This window comes from Phoca vitulina, unplaced genomic scaffold, assembly GCF_004348235.1.
Source record: "Phoca vitulina isolate PV1807 unplaced genomic scaffold, GSC_HSeal_1.0 scaffold26, whole genome shotgun sequence".
In the NCBI taxonomy this organism is placed as follows: domain Eukaryota; kingdom Metazoa; phylum Chordata; class Mammalia; order Carnivora; family Phocidae; genus Phoca; species Phoca vitulina.
The window spans coordinates 3,516,633-3,539,213 of NW_022589729.1; the positions used below are offsets into that span (position 1 = coordinate 3,516,633).

At 39.9% G+C, this 22,581-nt stretch overlaps 1 protein-coding gene across 1 annotated transcript in view; it reads right to left on the minus strand.

Moving 5' to 3' along the window:
- The window catches only part of TMCO1 (transmembrane and coiled-coil domains 1), a 53,584-nt gene extending 37,864 nt beyond the window's left edge, over nucleotides 1-15,720 (minus strand). The window contains exons 1-3 of the mRNA XM_032422244.1: nucleotides 15,498-15,720; nucleotides 15,011-15,088; nucleotides 9,574-9,633 (exon numbers count right to left, since the gene is read on the minus strand). Coding sequence (XP_032278135.1) covers nucleotides 9,574-9,633; nucleotides 15,011-15,088; nucleotides 15,498-15,567 — 208 coding nt within the window. The 5' untranslated portion in view covers nucleotides 15,568-15,720. The remainder of the gene's footprint in view (nucleotides 1-9,573; nucleotides 9,634-15,010; nucleotides 15,089-15,497) is intronic.
- Between the last annotated feature and the right edge of the window lie 6,861 nt (nucleotides 15,721-22,581).

A 22,581-nucleotide genomic window follows, 5' to 3' on the forward strand; every position in this document is an offset into this window, starting at 1 on the left:
CAATAAACTTCTAAATATCCCCATTAAGCCATATTTAGCTTTATATACCTCCCGTTCTTCCACTAACCCCCCAAAACTGATGATACCTTTAAATGGTTGCTAGGGAAATACCTAATCTAAAGTCCATTTTCATTTTTCTCCACTCCCAACTCTGTTAATTGCATCTCAGATGCTCATATTCATATTCTCTCTCTCCCCACACATGTTCTTTTAATGGCTCTTTTTTTTTTCTTTCAACTCTTAGAAAATCATTAAACTCCTTCTCTCTCTCTTTTCTATTACGACTACCAAACCTTGACTCTAATAACTGCTGGGCAAAGATTTGTTTGTTATTCATTCTCATTATTTTAAAATATAAGATTCAAGGGCGCCTGGGTGGCTCAGTCGTTAAGCGTCTGCCTTCGGCTCAGGTCATGATCCCAGGGTCCTGAGATCGAGCCCCGCATTGGGCTCCTTGCTCCGCGGGAAGCCTGCTTCTCCCTCTCCCACTCCCCCTGCTTGTGTTCCCTCTCTAGCTGTCTCTCTCTGTCAAATAAATAAATAAAATCTTTAAAAAAAAATATATATATATATATAAGATTCAAGTTTTGCAAGGATATTCTATTAGACACAATGAGAAGTGAAGAGTTTAAGTCCTTTTAAAGTACTTAAAACAACCTTTTATTTTTAAAGTTTGTAGCTCTTATATCCTGATTAAAATCTACTTTTCTGGGGTGCCTAGGTGGCTCAGTCAGTTAAGCTCAGGTCATGATCCCAGGGTTCTGGGATCTAGCCCCACATAGGAGCCTGCTTCTCCCTTTCCCTCCACTTCCACTTCCCCTGCTTGTGCTCTCTCTCTGTTGAATGAATAAATGAATGAATAAATCTACTTTTCTTTAAGCCTCAATGGTTTAAATGAATTTTAAAATGTTATTTCACATTCAATTTTGCTTTTAGTTGCCAATATTACCAGAAAAAAAAACAAAAACAAAAGCAGTTATTCCTAAGAATAAATAAAGTTTTTATGTTCCATTCTGGGTTAGATAAGTTTATGAAGACTGGCCTGTCAATACAACCATGTAATACATGGTTTATATAAAAATAACCCAAGTTCTAATAAACCATTTTGAAAAAAATACCTTTTTTTAAGAGGTATTCAAATAAGTCTCAATTTTAATAAGACCCTCTACACACATTTGCTACTGAAAACTGAAATAGCACATCAAAAAAATTTTATTACAATTCAATTGCTGAAAACCAGAAAATCTAGTGTAAGCACCCTGCCCTTATTATGCTCTAACCAAACCACCCAATGCTTTCTGCGTATTCCTTCTACACAAGTTACTTGGCTTCCAATTTTTGATGTTAGGTTTTATCTTAATCGCTTTAGGCCTCTCAAACACACAAGCAACACTCAAAACCTATTAGTACTTCCTTAGGTCAAATCAAAAAGTAGAAGTATACTGAAGTCATTTAAATGCAACTATAGGATTCCTCACAAATTACTGGTATCGAGGTAGAAAAGATACACAAAAGCCAGACCTTATATCATAGATTATCAAAATATTATACAGTTTGCCCTAACATAGAGCAGCTTTCCCAAGATGCCGCAAAATGATCCTAAAATTACTACCAAGAAGAAACAGTACAAAAATAAAGTTTATGTTTATATTGGCTCCACGTCATAATTATTCTCCATGCTGGTATCCTCAGGAAGATCTTTATGATACAGGCAATAATGACAGCTACATCTAAATCTTTCCACTCTTGATTCACCCTCAATTTCCTTCTGCTGTAGATCTTTTTGAAGCTTGGACAGCTGGCTGAAGTAGCGCCGGTATTGAATCAATCATAGCGTCCTTTCCATCCTTTCTTTCCGAGCAGTTAACAAAGTCCTTACTCCACCCCTCCTGCTGCTGAGGATGCGGTCAACGAGCCCCTGTGCTTTCTTCTCTTTGTCCTGCTGTTAGGATGTATATTTTGGTAGAGGGGAAGGGAGTTTGATACTAGGGTCAAGAATCAATTTACTAAGGTTCTTTATTAATACTTCAGAGGTAATTTGAGAGGCAGCTGAGCCTTCCTGGGAATTCTCTTCACTGGGCATCTGAGATGATCCCAGGGCCCAGGCTGGGTAAAGCTGCTTTGGCAAATCCACTGAAAGCCTAGTCACAGACCAAAGCTCCTCCAAGATCTTTGGGTTCCAGTGGGAGGTGATGTTCAAGACTCAACTTGCTACGAAGTAGCCTGGAAAGAACTTTATAGCCCAGAAAGAGTGAGAAAAACCCAAACTCCAACAAAGCGTGGTATGGCAAGAGAAAGAATAAAACCAAAAAAAGAATTTTTTTTAAAAGAAGCTGCCTTCCTACTGGGTATTTACCCCAAAGACACAAATGTAGTGATCCAAAGGGGTATGTGCACCCTGATGTTTATAGCAGCAATGTCCATGATAGCCAAACTATGAAAAGAGCCACAATGTCCATCAACAGATGAATGGATAAAGAAGATGTGGTATATATATACAATGGAATATTATGCAGCCATCAAAAAACCCCGAAATCTTGCCATTTGCAACGACATGGATGGAACTGGAGGGTATTATGCTAAGCGAAATAAGTCAATCAGAGAAAGACAACGATCATATGATCTCACTGATGAGGAATCTGAGAAACAAGACACAGGATCATAGGGGAAGAGAGGAAAAAATGAAAAAAGATGAAACCAGAGAGGGAGACAAACCATAAGAGACTCTTAATCTCAGGAAACAAACTGAGGTTTGCTAGAGTGGTGGGGGGCGGGAGGGATGGGGTGGCTGGGTGATGGACATTGGGGAGGGTATGTGCTATGGTGAGCGCTGTGAATTGTGTAAGACTGATGAATCACAGACCTGTACCTCTGAAACAAATAACACATTATATGTTAAAAAAAAAAAAAAAGAAGAAGATAGTAGGAAGGGAAAAATGAAGGGGGAGGAAATCAGAGGGGGGAGACGAACCATGAGAGACTATGGACTCTGAGAAACAAACTGAGGGTTTTAGAGGGGAGGGGGGTGGGGGGATGGGTTAGCCCGGTGGTGGGTATTAAGGAGGGAGCGTATTGCATGGAGCACTGGATGTTATACGCAAAGAATGAATCATGGAACACTACATCAAAAACTAATGATGTAATGTATGGTGACTACCATAACATAATAAAATAAAATTTAAAAAAAAGTATTACAGAATTCGTGACATTATCAATAGCTAATAAACATACAACTGCTATTATGTAAAAAAGAAGCTGCTTTCCCCTTAAAAAGAAATTGTGTTTCCCCAGGGGAATAATTCCTAAAAACATCACATTAGCAGGTAAAATAAATGCAAGCAATTTATTTTGAAATGATAATGTAAATTGTTTAGCAGGAACCTTAGGATTTAGTACAGGGGAAAATCATGCCTCAATCCCTCCATTTGATAGGAATTCTATACACCCTCCTACTACTGAATTTTGGGAATACAACCTCTAAGAAAGCTGAGGAAACTTCATGGAGGGAAGAAACGAGAAATATGAAGAAGCTACATTTATGTTTTAGAATGACTTGTTATCCCAGATGACAGGCAAAAGGAAAAATTTAAATTCTAAAAGGAAATACTCTAATTAAAAGGAAGCTATATTTCTTGTAGCTATGGGAATCAACTAGTACCAATGATGACATCTATTCTGACCACAGAATGAACAGACATTAAGCCAATCTATTATACATTTTTACTTGACAGGATTAGGTTGTGTACAACAAGGTAACATAATTTATTTAAGAAAGGAACACTTCATCATTTACCTTAGTCAATAACCAGTGTCTTTTCTGTCAAGGAATGGAAATCAATATAGGAGGCATCTGGGTGGTCAGATCCAACCAACAGTTTGGGAGATGGAGAACATTTTCAAATAAGGAAGAGATGATCAAAATAGCAGGTGCCAGTCTATAGATTAAAAGAATTAGGTATCCCATGGCAGTCCTACATTCTGAGTTGTCTTGAATGGAAAACCAATTAATATAATCTTGAAATTTCATGTAGATTTGGTAATGGAGAGGAAACAAAATTTAAACTAAATGCCTGAGGCAGTCTTCTTTTATGGAAAATCCAAATAGTATAGATAAAGGCCTAGAATGAATATATATTCATCCTGAATATTCAGGACCCAAAATAAATTAAATTTCAAAAATTTCCTCCCATATCTCCAAGTCACTAAGAAAAGAGCTATCCACCCCAACTCACTCAAGCTTCGGAATGCCTGCCCTCCCTTCCCCAGCCATCTTCTGAGGATATCTGCCTCCTACCATAGTCTTTGTCGAGGGTCAGCCTTTCAAAGATTCCTATCACCCCTGCCCTGCCACTACTGACCTAAAAGGCAGCCAATCCATATGCCTTCTCATGACCTATGGTGTAAAGAGATGAGCTGAGCCAACCAGATTCCTTCTCTCAGAAATTTAAACCAGAAAATCTTGGAATAGTAAATCAACTGTGGGAGCAGAAACAGAAAAATTACAATATAGCACTGGCTCTCAAACTTTAGTTTGTCTAAGAATATCTGGGAAGCTTGTTAAAATAGCAGACTCCTGGGTCCCACATCCAGAGATTCTGATTCAGTAGTCTGGGCGGAAGACTCAGAACCTTTCACTCTTAATATCTCAAGCAACACTGATGTCGGGGGTCTACAGAGCACATTATGAGTAATACTGATACAGGAAGAACCCTAGGACACAAGCCAAAGTTAGGTGTAGGCAAAACCTAAATGCTAGAAAAACACTATAGAGAAAGTGGGGGAAGTTGAACAACAAAAAGAGAGAGAAGTATATATTAATAGTGCAGCCTCAGGGGCGCCTGGCTGGCTCAGTTGGTTAAGCATCTGACTCCTGATTTCAGCTCAGGTCATGATCTCAGGGTCGTGAGACTGAACTCCACATCAGGCTCCATGCTAGGCGTGAAGACTGCTTTAAGATTCTCTCTCCCTCTCCCTCTGCCCCTCCACCACCTCTCCCCCTCTCTAAAAAATAATTAATTAATAGTGCAGCCTTAAAGATATTGGGAGTCCACTGTCTCACTTCATCTCAGGGCTTGCTCTGCCTACCAGACTGGCTTTAACACAGTTCCTGCCTTCCTGTAACCAGTTACTTCAGTGTTTCCTGAGTTTTGGATCCCATATATTCTGAAAATAAATCCCTCATTACTTGAGGTAACTTGTATGTAGCCAAAGAGCTACATAAAATTCATATATCAAAGTAAATTTGTTTCCCTTCTGTGAGAGGGAAATGTAAAACAGCCAAAACATCTGCACCTGAAATTAAGAATGGGGAACCCAGGGGTGCCTGGGTGGTTCAGTCAGTTAAGTGCTGCATCAGCCTCCCTGCTCAGCGGGGAACCTGCTTCTCCCTCTATCTCTGCCCCTCCCCGCCACGCTCGCTCGCTCAGATCAAAATAGATAAAATCTTAAAAAAAAAAAAAGAATGGGAAACCTAAGGGGCACCCTGGTGGCTCAGTTGGTTAAGCGTCTGACTCGATTTCAGCTCGGATCATGATGTCAGGGTCCTGAGATCGAGCCCCACGATGACAGGTTCTGTGCTCAGTGGGGAGTCTGCTTGAGATTCTCTCTCTCTCTCCCTCTGCCCCTCCCCCCGTGCACGCATGCTCTTTCTCTCTCTCAAATAATAAATAAATCTTTAAAAAAAATTTTTTTAGTTCAGGGCGCCTGGGTGGCTCAGTTGGTTAAGCGACTGCCTTCGGCTCAGGTCATGATCCTGGAGTCCCGGGATCGAGTCCCGCATCGGGCTCCCTGCTCGGCAGGGAGTCTGCTTCTCCCTCTGACCCTCCCCCCTCTCATGTGCTCTCTCTCTCTCTCTCAAATAAATAAATAAAATCTTTAAAAAAAAAAAAAAAATTTTTTTTAGTTCAAATATAAGACAGTTCAGCTTCAAATTCATGGTTCTACCCAAGACCATCATCAAAGAGCTTCACCTAGTAAAATCAGTGGCATTCTGCTTCTCTGAAACCCTATCATTGCACTGCGCACTCCCCTTGTACTGAAAACTTCCTTTTTTCAGTGCAGCAGGGTCACTTTCCATAGCTCCCCCCCGCAACTACTGTAAATATGTATTATATATAATATTATATATATATAATATATATAATATAATATATTTTTATAAAGAAGCTCAAGTGGGGACCTGAAGAAAGGGAAAGTAAGGGTTGCGTAATAACAAAACTGTAGATAGAGTCATTTCACAGAAATACATTGAATTGGTCGTGGTAAGTTGATAGAGATGAACAGCAAATCTGACTCTATACTTATTAGCAACTAGCTCAAAGGGGGAAAAAACTCATCGGTTCAAGCAAAGTCCACAAAATAAAAGTAAATCAATTATTTATGAGAATCACTGCTTTTCTTTCCTTTTTTTTTTTTTTTAAGATTTTACTATTTTTAAGTAATCTCTATACCCAACATGGGGCTCAAACTCACAACCCTAAGATCAAGGGGTTGCACACTCTACCAACTAACACTGCTTTTCTTGACATTGAAAACTAATAGAAAGCTTCTATAACTGCTCATCAAGAGAGCATCGTGACATTGTAAATAATGTTCTCAAAAGTATTCCACAGTAGTACTACAAGAAATTCTATCTGGCTGGGTTTTTCACAACATGCCTAACAGTACAAATGACAAGGTGAAATAGAATAGAAGCAATTTTAGGAAGTCCAAAATAATGCAGTGTAGGTTTACAGATTCCTGATAGTCTGGCTTAATCTCAGAGTAAAATTTACGAATCTAGAGCATGGATAGGTTGTCCTTTAAACAACTCCTCATAAACATTACATCTTTAACTCTTGGTAAGATGTCGATAACCAACACTTCACAGGCATTATTTCTCTTAACTTCTGATACTTTCTGGTGAGCAAAAAATTCAAGGTTGCATTCCATGTTCAGGTAATTTACATTTTAGACAGTTTGTGTTGTCAGTTTAAGGGCAGAGAGCAATCTGCCTTCCATTTTTATATCTTTCCTATCCTTTACAGTAAAGCTACTTGAAAGAATGATCCATGTTCAATGTCTTCACTTCCTCACCACGCATTACCTCCTCACCTAGACAATCTGGCTTCTGTCCCCCATCACGCCACTGAAATCATTCTTGCTACATCACTAACAATAACTCCTGTTTCGCCTCTTAGGCAATTAACACCTTGGACCCTCTCTGTCCCCTGAAACCCTCCCCGCAGCTACGACGACAAACCCTTTCTGACTTCTCTGGCAATACTTTTGCAGAGCTCCACTTCTGCTCCCTCTGTTTCCTCAAGACTCTCTCCATCCTCAGCCATTTCCTTGTCTTACTTTACATGGTCTCCCCGTATATGAACTCCCCGTGTGGGAACTCAATTACTACTTAGAAGTATAGGATTCTAAAGTCTGTTTATAGCCTTTATCCCTCTATGCTAGCTCCAAAACCACACACCCAACTGTGTACCAAGTATTTCCGCCCTACTGTCACCCAAACATTTCAAATCCAACAGGTTCAAACCTGAAATCATCCTCTCTTTTCTTCCCCATCCCAATTTGCTACTCCTCCAATATTTCCTCTCCAAATCAGAAATCTGGACTTCTTTGTAGACTCATCCCTCTCTCCACATGCTACATCTAAACAGTCATCAAATCCTGTTATTCCTACTTCTCTAGATCGGCTGAATTTCTACCTTCTATTCCATTACCACTGCCTGTACCTAACTAACCTCAGGTTCTTGCCATTTTTGCACCTGAGTTACTTAAAAAGCCTCATGACTGGGGCGCCTGGGTGGCTCAGTCGTTAAGCGTCTGCCTTCGGCTCAGGTCATGATCCCAGGGTCCTGGGATCGAGCCCCGCATCGGGCTCCCTGCTCCGTGGGAAGCCTGCTTCTCCCTCTCCCACTCCCCCTGCTTGTGTTCCCTCTCTCACTGTGTCTCTCTCTGTCAAATAAATAAATAAAATCTTAAAAAAAAAATATCTGATGTCAATCCTCTGCTTACGTCCTTTAATGGTTATGGAAAGATGGAAAGCCTTCTGGATACAAGTTAAACTCATTACCTTAGTTTAATTTATAAAGATCTTTATGAACAGGCTCTACTTATTTCTCTAGCCTCATCTGTCTATACTTTATACATACCTTCTTTTGTTTGTTATACTAAACTATTTATAGTTCCAGGTATACACCTTGCTATTTGATCCCCCCATAGTTTTGTGTATGCCTGTCCTGCCTAGAATGTATAGGGCTTAAAATTGGATGCTAAAGTTACAAATGACCAGGAACAAACCCCTTCTCTACCACTAACTTAATCCCATCTATCACTGAATGACTGACTGAGGGCAAATTACTTAATTCAAGCTTCATTTTTCTCATCTATAAAAATGAAGTAACACTCTTCAGTACTACATACAATTAATTGTTAAGAGAATTCTAAAACACGTAAAGTGTTTACCTCAGTGTGTTGCATATGGTAAGTGCTCAATAAATTTTGACCACTATTTTATTTATTTATATTTTTATTTAAGTAATTCACACTAAAGCTTCAAGGTTCAATATTATCTCTTCAAGAAAACCTAATCCCCTAGTTTGGTTTAGATATCCTTTCTCTTTACTTTTTTAACACTCAGAATACATCTCTATGAACACACTTACCATACTGCACTGGTCTGTTTTCCCTCTCTAGACAGACTTCCTAATAGAATTTTTTCTACTTTGTTTCTCTATGACCCACCAGAGCAACTGACACAGAGTAGACATACAATAGCATCCTGCCACAGAACTAAATGAGTAGGCCATTTAGAAAACATCGGAAACACTAAATTCAAAAGCTTTAACCAGAACAGGATAGTGGCATAGTCCAGCCCGGAAGAATTCCCTTCTAGGATATAATGGCAGTGACGTACGTAGAGACATAGTTTCTGAACAAAACACACAGTTTCACAGTTTTTTTTCCTAATCTCAGAATCAGGAAGCATCATAAAATATAAATATAAATCATACCTAATCATTTATAAATTGTCTTTTTGGAACAGAATTACATTCTGTAATTAAGCTCTAAATTACACTGAAAAACCAAAAACATGTCATTCCTTTTCAGACCAGATAAAAATTACTCAGCAGTAAATTTCCTACCCCCTGGTGGATTTCCATCACCAGTCAATTCTCCATAAGGAAGTCATGGCAACAATACAAGTAACTCAGCCTTAACTGGAAATAATCATCTCAGATATGAAAAAAAAATACACTTTTACAAACTGTGCCAAGAATCCTCAGCCAAATTCAAAAGCCACAACTGTCAGCATTATTTTATTAGAACTAAAATTTCAAAAGCTAAGAGCAAACAGCAGCAACTGCTTGAATTTACCCTACAAAATGGACAAGAGAGAATCAAGTAAGATAATGTATGCAAGTGCTCTGTAAACCACAAAATTATACAAACATGAGTTACCACTGTTAACAACTTTATTAATTTTCATCACCTAAGAATTTATTTTTTCCAATTCTAAATTTTCCAAATTTCCAAAACTTATTTTTCTAAATTTTGTGTATACCAAATAATTCATCTTACCTATTTTCTTTTTTTGTTGTCGACCAGCTGACTCTGTTATTGTTTCCTTCTTCTTTTCCACTGTAAACAACATAGTAACAGTAAAAATTAATTATGCATTATACTAAAGAAATGAAGGATGCTTTATCACAGCTGAACCAATGAAAGAAGCTCAGAAGAAAGTTACACACTGCCTTTCATTATGGTCCTGAGCAAGTCAACCGATCTGCTCCCACAGCTGCTGACAGAAGGCAGACACAACAATCTAAGACTAAGACAACACTGGAAGCATCGTCACTCAAACACCCGTAAAGGATTGCATAAGGACACAATAATAGTAACTACTAAAACATAATAAAAACTAAGATGGCTTTCAGACCATCAGCTGAGGGTGATTGCCGTAGGTTGAGTCTAAGCACAATTTTCAAATTCTGCTCTCTCAGATAACTAAGGTTAATTATAGTTCCACTCTCATATTCACTATAGAAGGTAGGAATTCATTTATTCAGCTATTGGTGCCTAAGTAATTGGCATTGTTCTAGGTAGATAAAAAGATAAACATGATCCTTGCCCTCTAAAGAGTAATCTAGTGAGGGCAGATAATTGAGTAACAATTATAACACAGAAAACTGGCAAGACAGACATATGCGTAGGGTAGGGAGATCAAGAAAATCAAAAAAGCTAAACCCAGGGCACCTGGCTGGCTCAGTCAGCGGAGCATGCAACTCTTGATCTCGGGGTTGTGAGTTTGAGCCCCACATTGGGCATAGAGATTACTTAAAAACAAACAGACAGGGGGCGCCTGGGTGGCTCAGTTGGTTAAGCGACTGCCTTCGGCTCAGGTCATGATCCTGGAGTCCCAGGATCGAGTCCCGCATCGGGCTCCCTGCTCGGCGGGGAGTCTGCTTCTCCCTCTGACCCTCCCCCCTCTCATGTGCTTGCTCTCTCTCATTCTCTCTCTCTCAAATAAATAAATAAAAAATCTTTAAAAAAAACAAAACAAAACAAAAAAAAACAAACAGACAGAAGAAGCTAAGACCAACTTCTTTGAATGCATTTCAATTACTATGATGATAGAGTAAAAATAACCTTGTAAAGAGAAATAATGTAATATATTTATATTTTATATTTACTATCTTTCATCTATATACCTATCATAGTCCACCTATTAATGGACTAAGAATAGGTATGTCAAAAATTACCTTTACTTAGTTTATTTACATTCTTTGTTCTGTATAATATCTTAGCATACTTCCTTTACTAGCAAACAGTACAGTACATGTATTATTTCTAAAAGTTGCATCAAAGAGAATTGGCAGGTAAGACTTTTTCTCTTAGTACATTAATTATGCTATCTGAATTCTAAAATTGGTATTACTACTTTACCAAAGAGATGTAAAATTCGATTTGACTCCAATATTGCAAGTGAAACAGTAAAGTGCTGACTAAAATAAAATGTGTGTGTGTGTTTGTAGTTTCAATATATGCACTGGTGTCTAAGTACCGGTACTCTTTTATGTAAATAAAAAGATAAAACATGACATATACCTATGGGGGAGAAAGACATTTAGAGTGAACCTACTAGTATGAGATCATAAAAGGAAATTAAATCAAATTCTACAAGATGTTACCGAATAACATTTTAAAAGACAAAACCGACAGAAAACATTGAATGTTTTACTCTTTATCATTACTATTAACCAAAGAAACAAAAATTTTTCTTTCCCTTCCCAGAAGGACCATAACATAACTACTTAGCACTTAACCATAACTGCATAAAAAACAAGAAGGCTAGAGAACAGAAACAAGATGGTACTGTGAACATTAACCTGGTCTTCTAGGGGACTGGACTGAGGCTAGATAAATCTGTTCTAAGGAGACGTCTATGGATAAAGTAGAACCCATAATAGGAAGATCTGACCCTTCTGAAAGACTAAATAAGGTTTTGAGAGCTAAAGAATGAGTAGGAGTTTACTAGACAGAATGAGTAGGAGTTTACTAGACAAAAAGAGAAAGGAAAGTTATTCCAGTTAGAGGGAAGAGCAGATAAGGCCTGGCCCCATAGTAGGAAAAAGACTAGTCCAGAGGATGGTAAAAGGGCCCGAGTGGCTAGAGAATAGAAGCAAGGGATAACCTGATACAGGATGTAGTTGCAGGGGAAGGGAAGAGGCACCAGACCATGCTGGACCTTGCAAGCCCCATCTTTATCCGAAAAGCAATGGGGAAAAACAAAGTATTTTGAGAAGGGCAAGTAACATAAGATTTGTGTCTTAAAAAAAAAAAATTACTTTGGATGTACTGTAGAGAATAAATCTGAGTGGCTGCAGGGAGACCAATGAGGAGGCTACTGCAGTAGATCACAGGAAACATGACAGACGTTTAGACTATGTGGTGGCGGCAGACTGGAGAGATGTGGAGAGATCGCAAACTTTCCTGGAGGAGAACAGTAACAGGGCTTGATGGTGGACTGCACATACAGGGTGAGAGAAGAAAGTATTCAAATCAGCAAATATTTATTGAACATTTACTATGTGCCACTGTTCTAGGTGCACAGGATATATCAGAACAACAACAAAAATGCTTTCCTAGTGAAGCTTTCATTTTAGCAGGTGGAGATAAACAATAAACAGTAACACAATACATAAATAGATCATATAATACATTAGAAAGTGACAAGAGCCATGGGGGGAAAGATGGAGCAGGGTAGGGGCACCTGGGTGGCTCAGTCGTTAAGCGCCTGCCTTCAGCTCAGGTCATGATCCCGGGGTCCTGGGATTGAGCCCCACATCGGGCTCCCTGCTCAGCGGGAAGCCTGCTTCTCCCTCTCCCACCCCCCCTGCTTGTGCTCCCTCTCTCACTGTGTCTCTCTCTGTCAAATAAATAAATAAAATCTTTAAAAAAAAAAAGATGGAGCAGGGTATGGGAGATGAGGAGCAGCAGAGGTAGAAGAGATGAGCAGGCTGCAGTCTTAAAGAGGGTGGTCAAGACTCACAGAAGTAAACCTTGAACAAAGATTTGAAGACGATATGAGGGCTAACTAAGCCGATATCATAGAGAAGAACATGCTAGGCAGAGGGAACAGCCAGTAGAAAGCTCTTGAGACAGGAGTGTGGCTGATGTACAGAGAGGAACAGCAAGGTTGAAGCACAGTGTGTGAGAGAAGAATATCAGAGCAGTAACAGGGGAAGCTCCACAGGCCACTGTAAGGACTCTGGCTGTTCCTGAGTGAAAATGGGACACCATCACAGGGTTATAAGCAGGGATGGGACATGCTCTAATAGCTTTAAAAAGGATTATTCTGGGGGTACGTGGGTGGCTCAGTCAGTTCAGCATCTGACTCTGGATCTCAGCTCAGGTCTTGATCTCAGGGTCCTGAGTTCAAGCCCTGCATTGGGCTCCACACTGGATGTGGAGCCTACTTTCTAAAAAAAAGGATTATTCTAGCTGTTATCTTGGGAGCAGACTATAGGGAAACAGGAACACTTGTTGGAGGCTGCTGCAATAATTCATGCAAAGGATGAAGGTAGTTATCAATGGAGGTGATGGAAAGTGGTCAGACTCTGGATATGTCTGAAGGCAGCCCAAAAGTATTATATGTGGGGTGTGAGAGAAGAGTTAAAGATAACTGCACAAGGATTATGGCCTGAGCAAGTAGAAGGATAGACCAGCCACTGACCAAGATCCTGAAAGCTACAAATGCAACAGCCTTAAGTGAGGAAAAAGTATTCAATTTGGACGTGTTGGGTTTGAAATGTATATTCGACATTACAGTATAATTGACAAATTGATATGTAAATCTTTATTTGAGCATAGTTGACACACAATGTTAATTTCAGGTGTACAACATAGTGATCCAACTTCTCTTCACATTATGCTATGCTCACCACAAGTGTAGATGCCATCGCTCACCATACAAATGTTATTACAAGGATATATGGATCTTGCATTAAGGAGAGAGGGCTAGGGATATAAATTTGGGAGCCACTGGCAAATAGAGCACATGACTAAATTCACCAAGGGAGTGAGTGTAAGGGACTAAAAACAAATTGGGGTGCCCAAAAGCAAGAGGTTGAAAAGAGGAACCAACAAGGAAACTGCAAAAAAATGACCAGCAAGGGGCGTCTGGATGGCTCAGCTGGTTAAGAGTTTGACTCTTGATTTCAGCTCAGGTCAGAGTCTTGGGATCAAGCCCCACTTCAGGCCCTGTGCTGGGCATGGAGCCTGCTTAAGATTCTCTCTCACGTTCCCTCTGCCTTTCCCAATTCCCCTACCTCTCTTAAAAAAAAAAAAAAAAAAAAGACCTGCAAGGTAAGAGCAAAACCAAGAGAGTGTGATGTGTGATGTCCTGAAAACCAAGTGAAGAAAGTGTATCAAGGTTTCTGGCTTGCACTATCAGAAGCATGGAGGTACCCTTCGTCACGCAGAGAAATACCGGAGGAGGATCACGTTTGTGAAGGTAAAGATAATGAGCTTGGTTTTTAATATGTTGAGGTGCATTATCCACACTGAATACGTCAAGGACCAGTAAACTATAATTTCAAAAGCCTGAGTTTGGTTTCTAATTCTTTGTTTGCTCTATGATATTAGTATGTTATTTAACCTCTCTGAACCTCAGTTTCCTTTTCTATAAAGAAAGAATAATATCTATACAACTGATCACAAATGGTTGCTATGTGGATCAAGTGAGATACTGTAAGGAAGAAAACTTTAAACCCTTATGAAGACATAAAGATGTCACAGAATACAGAAAGTCAGAGGAATTTTAAGATACAAAAGTTATATTTAATCTTTATAAGGCAGAAAAGAACACTGAAAGCCACATCAAGCCTATAAAGAACCATTCACATTATACCTCTAGCAGTCCCCTCAGCTGTGTCCTGTGGAGTTCCTGCTTTTATTCAAAGACCACAAACTGTACTTGTTCTTAACCTTTTACTCAAACTGTCCTTCAACCGCCTCACACAACTGAAATTTGCCTTATCCCTGAAGACACCGCTCACCTGGATACTAATCATAATGACCTGTTGTTCTCCAAACACATCTTCTCACCACAATTTCCGTATTTTTGCACACATCTGATTTTCTTCGCCTGGAATTCCTACCTCCAGCTCATTCTCTATCCAAATTCTAACTATCCAAGAAGGACGACCAGCCATCTCCATCACAAAGGCTTCCATGGCTCCTCACAACTGAATAGGATCTCTTCTTTAGAACCACCACAGCACATAACTCGTACTTCTCATGTCCCTTGCTCTATTGCCATTTGTATTATACATTTTGCATAAAAATATCTAATACTGCATATACCTCTACATAGCCTTCAATTCAAATCGGACTCACCTTTGTATTCCTATAAAGTTTTTTTTATCAGTTGGTGCTCGTAAAATATTTACTGTGAACATGCATTCAATGAACTTGACCTGTGGAAACTGTATCTAAAGGACGTTGCCATACTCACGTTTTTTACTCTGTTTCTCCACCTCCGCTTTCAGTCTCTTGTACTTGTCTGTCCTGTAAACCAGGACCCAGGTTATACCTGAAACATTAAAAGCAACATGCTAACAGAAAAAATGTTTGTAATGGTCACAGCAAACTTACTGGTGGTCACTGTTGGGTGAGGAGGGATTTCAACTTTTTGCTTTATATTTACCACCAGTTAACTTTTTTCAAATGTTAAGACATCTGACTCTTCAAAATAACGGACACATGGTATGAAGGTGTCTCCACAAACACGCAAGTGAAATCGACCCTAAACCGGACTCCACGCTACCCCTCCCGCTCCTGTTCCCGATTGGCCCCGATTCCCTGGAGTAGATGAGCACCCCCACCATCCCAACCCCAAGCAAGCAAGGCTCGCGACCACTCCCTCGGTGGCGCGAGGGTCCCCAGGCCTAGGATCCTTCCCATGGGAGCAGATCAAACGTCAGAGAAGCAGCCGCTCTCACCCTCGGCAAGAAGAGCCGTGCACACGGAGATAAAAACGATGAGCAGTGTGTCCGCGAACATGGTGCTCATCTCGCACTTTCCTCTCTGCACTCCCACCCGCCAGGGGGGAAGCGCTCGAGAGCCTGCAAAAATTAAACGACAACGACTTCCCTGGATTTCTGGACCACCGAGTAACACTCTCTGACAGACTACAGTCACACTTCCGCTTCCGGGGCACAGCGCCGGAGGGGCTACTTCCGGAGAGTTGCGTGGCCGCGCGAATCTAGCGGGAACCACGCCGGCCCGGGGGCTGGCACTCAAACCGAATCTCGCGAGAGCTGGGACTTGAGCTTTCGCGACGGAACTGCGACTACGGGACTTCGCGCGGTGGCTCTTGCTCGCTGGGGTGATGGGCGCCCTCCTCTCGGCCGGAATCTACTTGCACTTGTCTGCGCTTTTGCCTCAGCCCCACCTCTGAGACTTTAGGTAGTTTACTGAACGCCTGCGTTAGATGCAAGGCCACGGGTTTGGAACTGGGGACGCGAAAATCAGTTAGTCGTGGCTGCTGGCTTCAAGGAACTCCTGTCCTAGCGAAGGAGAGAAACTTGTACATCCGGTGTGATTAGGGTTTTAATAGAGGTATGGCCAGAGTGCTGCGGTGACCCAGTTGAGGGGGTGGTGAGAGAAAGCTGTGAAAGGAATCGAAGTAATGCTTAGAAGAGTAGGAGTGCTTTGCGGGGGGCCTTTGTAGGCGAAGACGCCGGTGCTGAAGAATACGTGTTGTGTAATAGAGCAGTGAGTGACGTGTCTGGAGAAGGGGTCATAAACCCAAATGCCTCGGCTGGTTGCATATAAATGATCTTATGCGGGCTGGGCAGAAGGAAACGGTGGGAGGTACTAGCATAAATAAGGGAGTGATAATTTTATCCGAAAGGAGCAATTGGTACTCAGATCCAGCCAGTTTCCCTGGGAGAAGGAGCACCCAGTTTTCGTTATCTTCCCGTTTTCCAGGAAAACCCAGAAGTCCTGATTTTATGTGAAAGTTCAATTTATAAATGCTGGTAACTCAAGTTTTTAAATGCTGTATAGGTTAAAGAAAATGTCTTAGAAGCTTGGTTTCAGCCTGTGTAGAAGTTTTCAACTTTTTCAAGCTGATTCTGTTTGTACGAGTGTATTTGTGTTTATGAAAATCTGGAAGCTGGCGGAACTGTCTCCCCTTGACTTGTACTTTCTATCATTGGTTCTTTTTTCTTAAACTCCACTGTACTTAGAGTTCTACTTTTGGTCTTTTTTAGCTTTATGTGCATTTCTTCTCTCTTTAAGACTTAGCAGCAGAGAGCCTGTCTCCTTTTAACAATGAATTTCTACTTTGTGTCGAGAACAGTGATAGGCACTGTAGGGTCAGAGAGGGTGACTAAAATATTGTACCTGACTTCCGAGGTTCTCCTTGGATGTTAAACATTATAATAAGGTATAATCAAGGTATTCGTTAAATGTTATGGGAGCAGAGATGAGGGCAAAATTGGTTCTTCTTGGAGGAGTTGGGGAAGGCTTCACATTTGAGCTAGATCATAGTATGACTAAAAGTTAGGATAGGTTTTTATTCAACTCTGTATCACTCATGGTAAATACTGAAGCACAAAAGGGGCATGACTTTTTTTTTTTTTAATTGAAATACAGTTGAAAACACAATGTTACATTAGTTTCAGGTGCACAAAGTAGTGATTCCACAAATCTGTTATACTGTACTCACCACAATTGTAGCTGCCATCAGTCAAGAAGAGCATGACCTTTGAAATCAGACCTGATTTTTAATTCTAGCTTTGTCACTTAATTGACACCTGTCTTTAAGCATCTTTAGTCCTTGAGCCTGAGTTTCCTTATTTGCAAATATGGTAATAATAACACAGCTGCATAAAACTTACGAAGATTAAATGAGAAAGAGTATATTATACAGTATTTAAAGCTGTGCCTGACACAGTTGATCAAATCCAACATGCTATTGATTGTAAGATGAAACATTATTTTATATATGACTAAAAGAAAATAAACAACTAGTTAACCCATGACACACCATTGATTGTAAGATGCATCCCATTCAGGGGCGCCTGGGTGGCTCAGTTGGTTAAGCGACTGCCTTCGGCTCAGGTCATGATCCTGGAGTTCCTGGATCGAGTCCCGCATCAGGCTCCCTGCTCGGCAGGGAGTCTGCTTCTCCCTCTGACCCTCCCCCCTCTCATGTGCTTGCTCTCTCTCATTCTCTCTCTCTCAAATAAATAAATAAAAAAATAATAATAAAAAAAAAAAAAAAAAAAAAGATGCATCCCATTCAGAAGTGTTAAAATGTGGGGGGAAAAGTCTCATAATCAACAAAATACAGTAATAAGAGGAATTTCAATTATTCCTATGTAAAAGTCTACTACAGAACCGTGGGCTGCTAGGATAACATTTCCTTCCCTTGGGCAACAATATAGTGACCCTAATACCCTCATTGAAGAACAGTGCTAGAGGCAAGTTAAAATAACGTATTTTCTACATTCTACCAGATTCCTTTATCATATTTCCAAGTTTTCTAAGCTTTCAGTTGTATTAATTTAAGATTTCATTTATTTATTTGAGAGAGAGAGAGAGCGCACGAGAGGGGGTAGGGTCAGAGGGAGAAGCAGACTCCCCACGGAGCAGGGAGCCGGATGTGGGACTCGATCCCAGGACTCCAAGATCATGACCTGAGCCAAAGGCAGTTGCTTAACCAACTGAGCCACCCAGGTGCCCCAGTTGTATTAATTTTTAGATTTCAAAAGTTTTCCCCATGAGGACCACCATTTCAGACTTTACCGTCCTGCTCCAATCTCTATGCCTATGATAAGGGTTTTGTCCTGGGACTTCCTTTTCCTGTTCTCTGGGGTAGGGTTCACTATTTCATGTACCCATATCTCCCCCCTGCCTTAGTTTATACTTTATGTTGTGGTACACTCTCAAGGAACTTGTGGAAGGTAAATGGGAGCTAACCCTTCAGTGTGCTTATTAGAAGTATTAGTAACAATACTGTTTATAAACAAATACTTATTACTAGGCTAGGCATCATAACAGATTATGAGAGAAATTAAATCCCATGGGGTACCTGGGTGGCTCAGTCTTCAAGTGTCTGCCTTCGGCTCAGGTCATGATCCCGGGGTCCTAGGATCAAGCCCCATGTTGGGCTCCCTGCTCGGCGGGAAGCCTGCTTCTCCCTCTCCCACTCCCCCTGCTTGTGTTCCCTCTCTTGCTGTGTCTCTCTCACTGTCAAATAAAAATCTTCAAAAAAAAAATTAAATCCCTGCTTATAACTGAGATATGAACGGGTAAGAGCAACTTCTCTGAGCCTCACTTTAAATTTGTAGATAAAAATGCCTACCTTCCAGAACTGCTTTGAGGTTTATATAGAATGAGAGCAAAGTTCTGAAGTCAGACTACCTGTCTTCAAATCTTGGCTTCACCACTTCACTAGATGTGTAATTTTAAGCAAATCCTTTCACTGCACTGTGCCTTGGTTTCCTTGAATATACAATGGGATAATGATAATAATGCCTAAGTCCAAAGGATTTTATTATTTTTTTAATTTTATTTATTTTAGAGAGAGAGTGCAAGTGGGAGGAGGGGCAGAGGGAGAGGAGAGAGAGAGAATCCCAAGCAGCCTCCACACTGAACACAGAGCTGGACGCGGGTTTGATCCCATGACCCCTAGATCATGACCCGAGCCAAAATCATGAGTCGGATGCCCAACCTACTGAGCTATCCAGGCGCCCCCAAAGGGTTTTATTTTTTTTTAAAGATTATGTGAGTAAAGTGTTTAGAACAGTACCAGGCTCATAGAGAGGGCACATTAAGTGTTAACTGTTATTATTATTGGTTCTATTAAACCACCTAGCTCATAATCATTGAACAATTTTTTTCATTCTATCCATTTTCCCTGGATTCTTACTCTCTTTAAAAGCTTCAGTTACCATCTGTCTGCTTCTGATCTGTAAAATAGTATCTGTAGCCTAAGTTTCTTCCCTGATTTTCAGACCTGATACCTGAAAGCCAAGTGGGCATTTACATTTGGAGATCTGAAACTGAACCTTTCCAGTTCTTCTACCCAAACTCCAATCTTCCCTTCTTCCCTTATTCTCCTAAAGAGTAGCACCATCATGTACCTAGTCTTTAAACCCAGAAAACAGGAACTATGCTCATTAACTCCCTCTTCTTTATCCTACACATCTAATCACCAAATGTGATAAATTCTCCCTGCCTCATTTCTCTTTTTTTTCCCCACATCTTTCAACTCCTACAGTTTAACTCAGGTTACCATTGTCTTCCTTTGCATTACAGCCTTCTACCTGGTTGGTCTCCAGTTACACACCCAACTGTCCCCTCTAAGCCATTCTTTTATGTAGCCAATAGTGATCTTTCTCAAATACAAAGATTTTTTTTTCCCCACTAGGCTGGCAGGACTAGATAAAAACTTTGAGAAACGAACACTGAAAAGATTATGAGGACCCTCCCCAAAATACTTTAAAATAAAACAAATGCTAAAGTAAATGTGAGTTTATTATCTTTTGGAATATTTTATTTATTCAAATAATTTTCACTCTGTGAGTGTGGGTCCCAAGTATGTGTTTAATTTGTCTTTTGGGTAAGCTAGCACTGTGTTTGAGGGCAGAGACTGGGTCTTGTTTATTTCTGCATCCCCAGCTTTTGGAACATGGCCTGGCACAGAGAAGCTTCCCAAAATATAATGAATGAATGATACAGTTCATTCATGGAGAGAGGACAATAGGTTGGACAAATATCTTGGAAGAATGGGGAATTTTAGTTGGACTTTGAGGAAAAAGTGAAATTAGGATGTGGGAGAAGTGATCAAAAGCATTGAATTGGGAATGAGAGAGAGGACATCATAGTTTGTGTATAGTTGAAACAACCAATATGTGTGAAGAGGCTGTGTGTTTAGTAGAAATAGAATTGACTAGGTAAAGTGACTGTATTTTATCTGTAAGAGGTACATGGTTGAACTTCAGGAGAGCCATAAATCTGAAACTGTAGACAGAACTTTGTGCATTTTTTTCCTGAATCAAAGATTCATAGTTTTTATCAAATTCTCAAGGGAGTTTATAAACCAATAAATGTTAAGATTTATGTTGTATATTTGAGAGACTGATGGGTCTTAAGCTTGATGCTGTAACCAGTTAGTGTTCAAAAATTTTTTGCTGCAGTACTCCTTAGGAGCAGAAGGGAGAGAATGAGAGCCTAAGATCTGGAGATAGAGCCTGAAGATTGGGACTTTTAACAGTATATGTGAATTTTGCATGAAGGGATTGGTATTAAAGTTTCTAATGACCAGGGAACTCTAATTCGGGACTACTCCTTTCAGTTGGCAAAAAGATGAGCCATCGAATTGGAAAGGAAAAATTAAAATTAATCTTTGTTTGCAGATGACATCTTATATGTAGAAAACCCTAAAGATTCCACATAAAAAACCAGCTGTTACAACTAGTAAACAGGGGCTTCTGTGTGGCTCAATTGATTGAGCATTCGACTCTTGGTTTAGGCTCAGATCCTGATCTCAGGGTCATGGGATCAAGCCCTGCATTGGGCTCTGCAGAGTCTACTTGGGATTCTCTCTCCCTCTGCCCCTATCTCTGCTTGTGCACGCTCTCTCTCTCTCTCTAAAATAAATCTTAAAAAAAAAAAAAAAAAGAACTAGTAAACAAATTGAGCAGAGTAGCAGAATACAAAAATCCACTGACAAAAATCAGTTGTGTTTCCATAACCGTGAACAATCCAAAAAGGAAATTAAGAAAACAATTCCATTTGCAGTAGCATCAAAAACAAAATACCTATAAATAAGTTTAACCAAGGAGGCAAAAGATTTGTAACTCAGAATTATAAAATACTGATGAAAGAAATTAGAGAAGACACAAATAAAGACATTTTGTGTTTATGGATTGAAATGCTGTATTTTTAAGATGTCAATACTACCCTAAGCAGTCTGCATATTCAGTGCAATCCCTGTCAAAATTCCAGCATTTTTTGCAGAAATAGAAAGATCCATCCTAAAATTCCTATGGAACCTCCAAGGATCCTGAGTAGCCAAAGCAATCTTGAAAAGGAAGAATAAAGTTGGAAGTCTCATACTTCCTCATTTCAAAACTTACTTTCAAGCCTCAGTAATCAAAAAAGTATGGTACTGGCATAAAGACAGATACATAAACCAGTGAAATAGAATAGAGAACCCCCCAAATAAACACTTGCAATATGGTCAAATGTTTTTCAACAAGGGTGCCAAGTCCATTCAATGGCTAAAGGACAGTTTTTTCAGTAAGTGGTATTCAGAAAACTGGATATCCACATGCAAAAGAATGAAGTTAGACCCTTATACCATATAAAAAATGAACTCAAAATGGATCAGAAACTTTAAGAAAGAAAACTATAAAACTCAGAAGAAATCACGGGGGAAAAGCTTAATGAGATTGGATTTGGCAGTGATTTATTGTGTATGACACCGAAAGCATAGGCAACAGCAAAAAATAATAAATTGGACTTTATCAAAATCTAAAACTTGTGCACAAAAGGATACAATCAACAAAGTGAAAAGGCAATTTATGAGATTGGATAAAATGTTCACAAATCATATATTGGTAAGAGATTAAAATCCAGAATATATGAAAAACTACAACTCAACAACAGCAAAACAACTCAAAAATGGGCAAAGGACTTAATAGATGTTTCTTCAAGGAAGATCTACAGATGGCCAATAAGCACATGAAGGGATGCTCAACATCACTAATTAGGGAAATTCAAATCAAAACTGTGAGATACCACGTCACACCCAGTAGAAAGGCAGTTGTTCAAAACAACAAAATAATGTGTTGACAAAGATATGGAGAAATTAGAACACTTGAGCATTGCTGGGGGGAATGTAAAATGGTGCAACCACTAGGAAAAAGTATGGTGTTTACTCAAAATATTAAACAATTACCAAATGATAGGGGCACCTGGGTGGCTCTGGTGGTAGAGTGTCTGACTCCTGGTTTTGGCTAAGGTCATGATCTCATGGGTCATGGAGCTAGGGACTGGGAAGAGGGA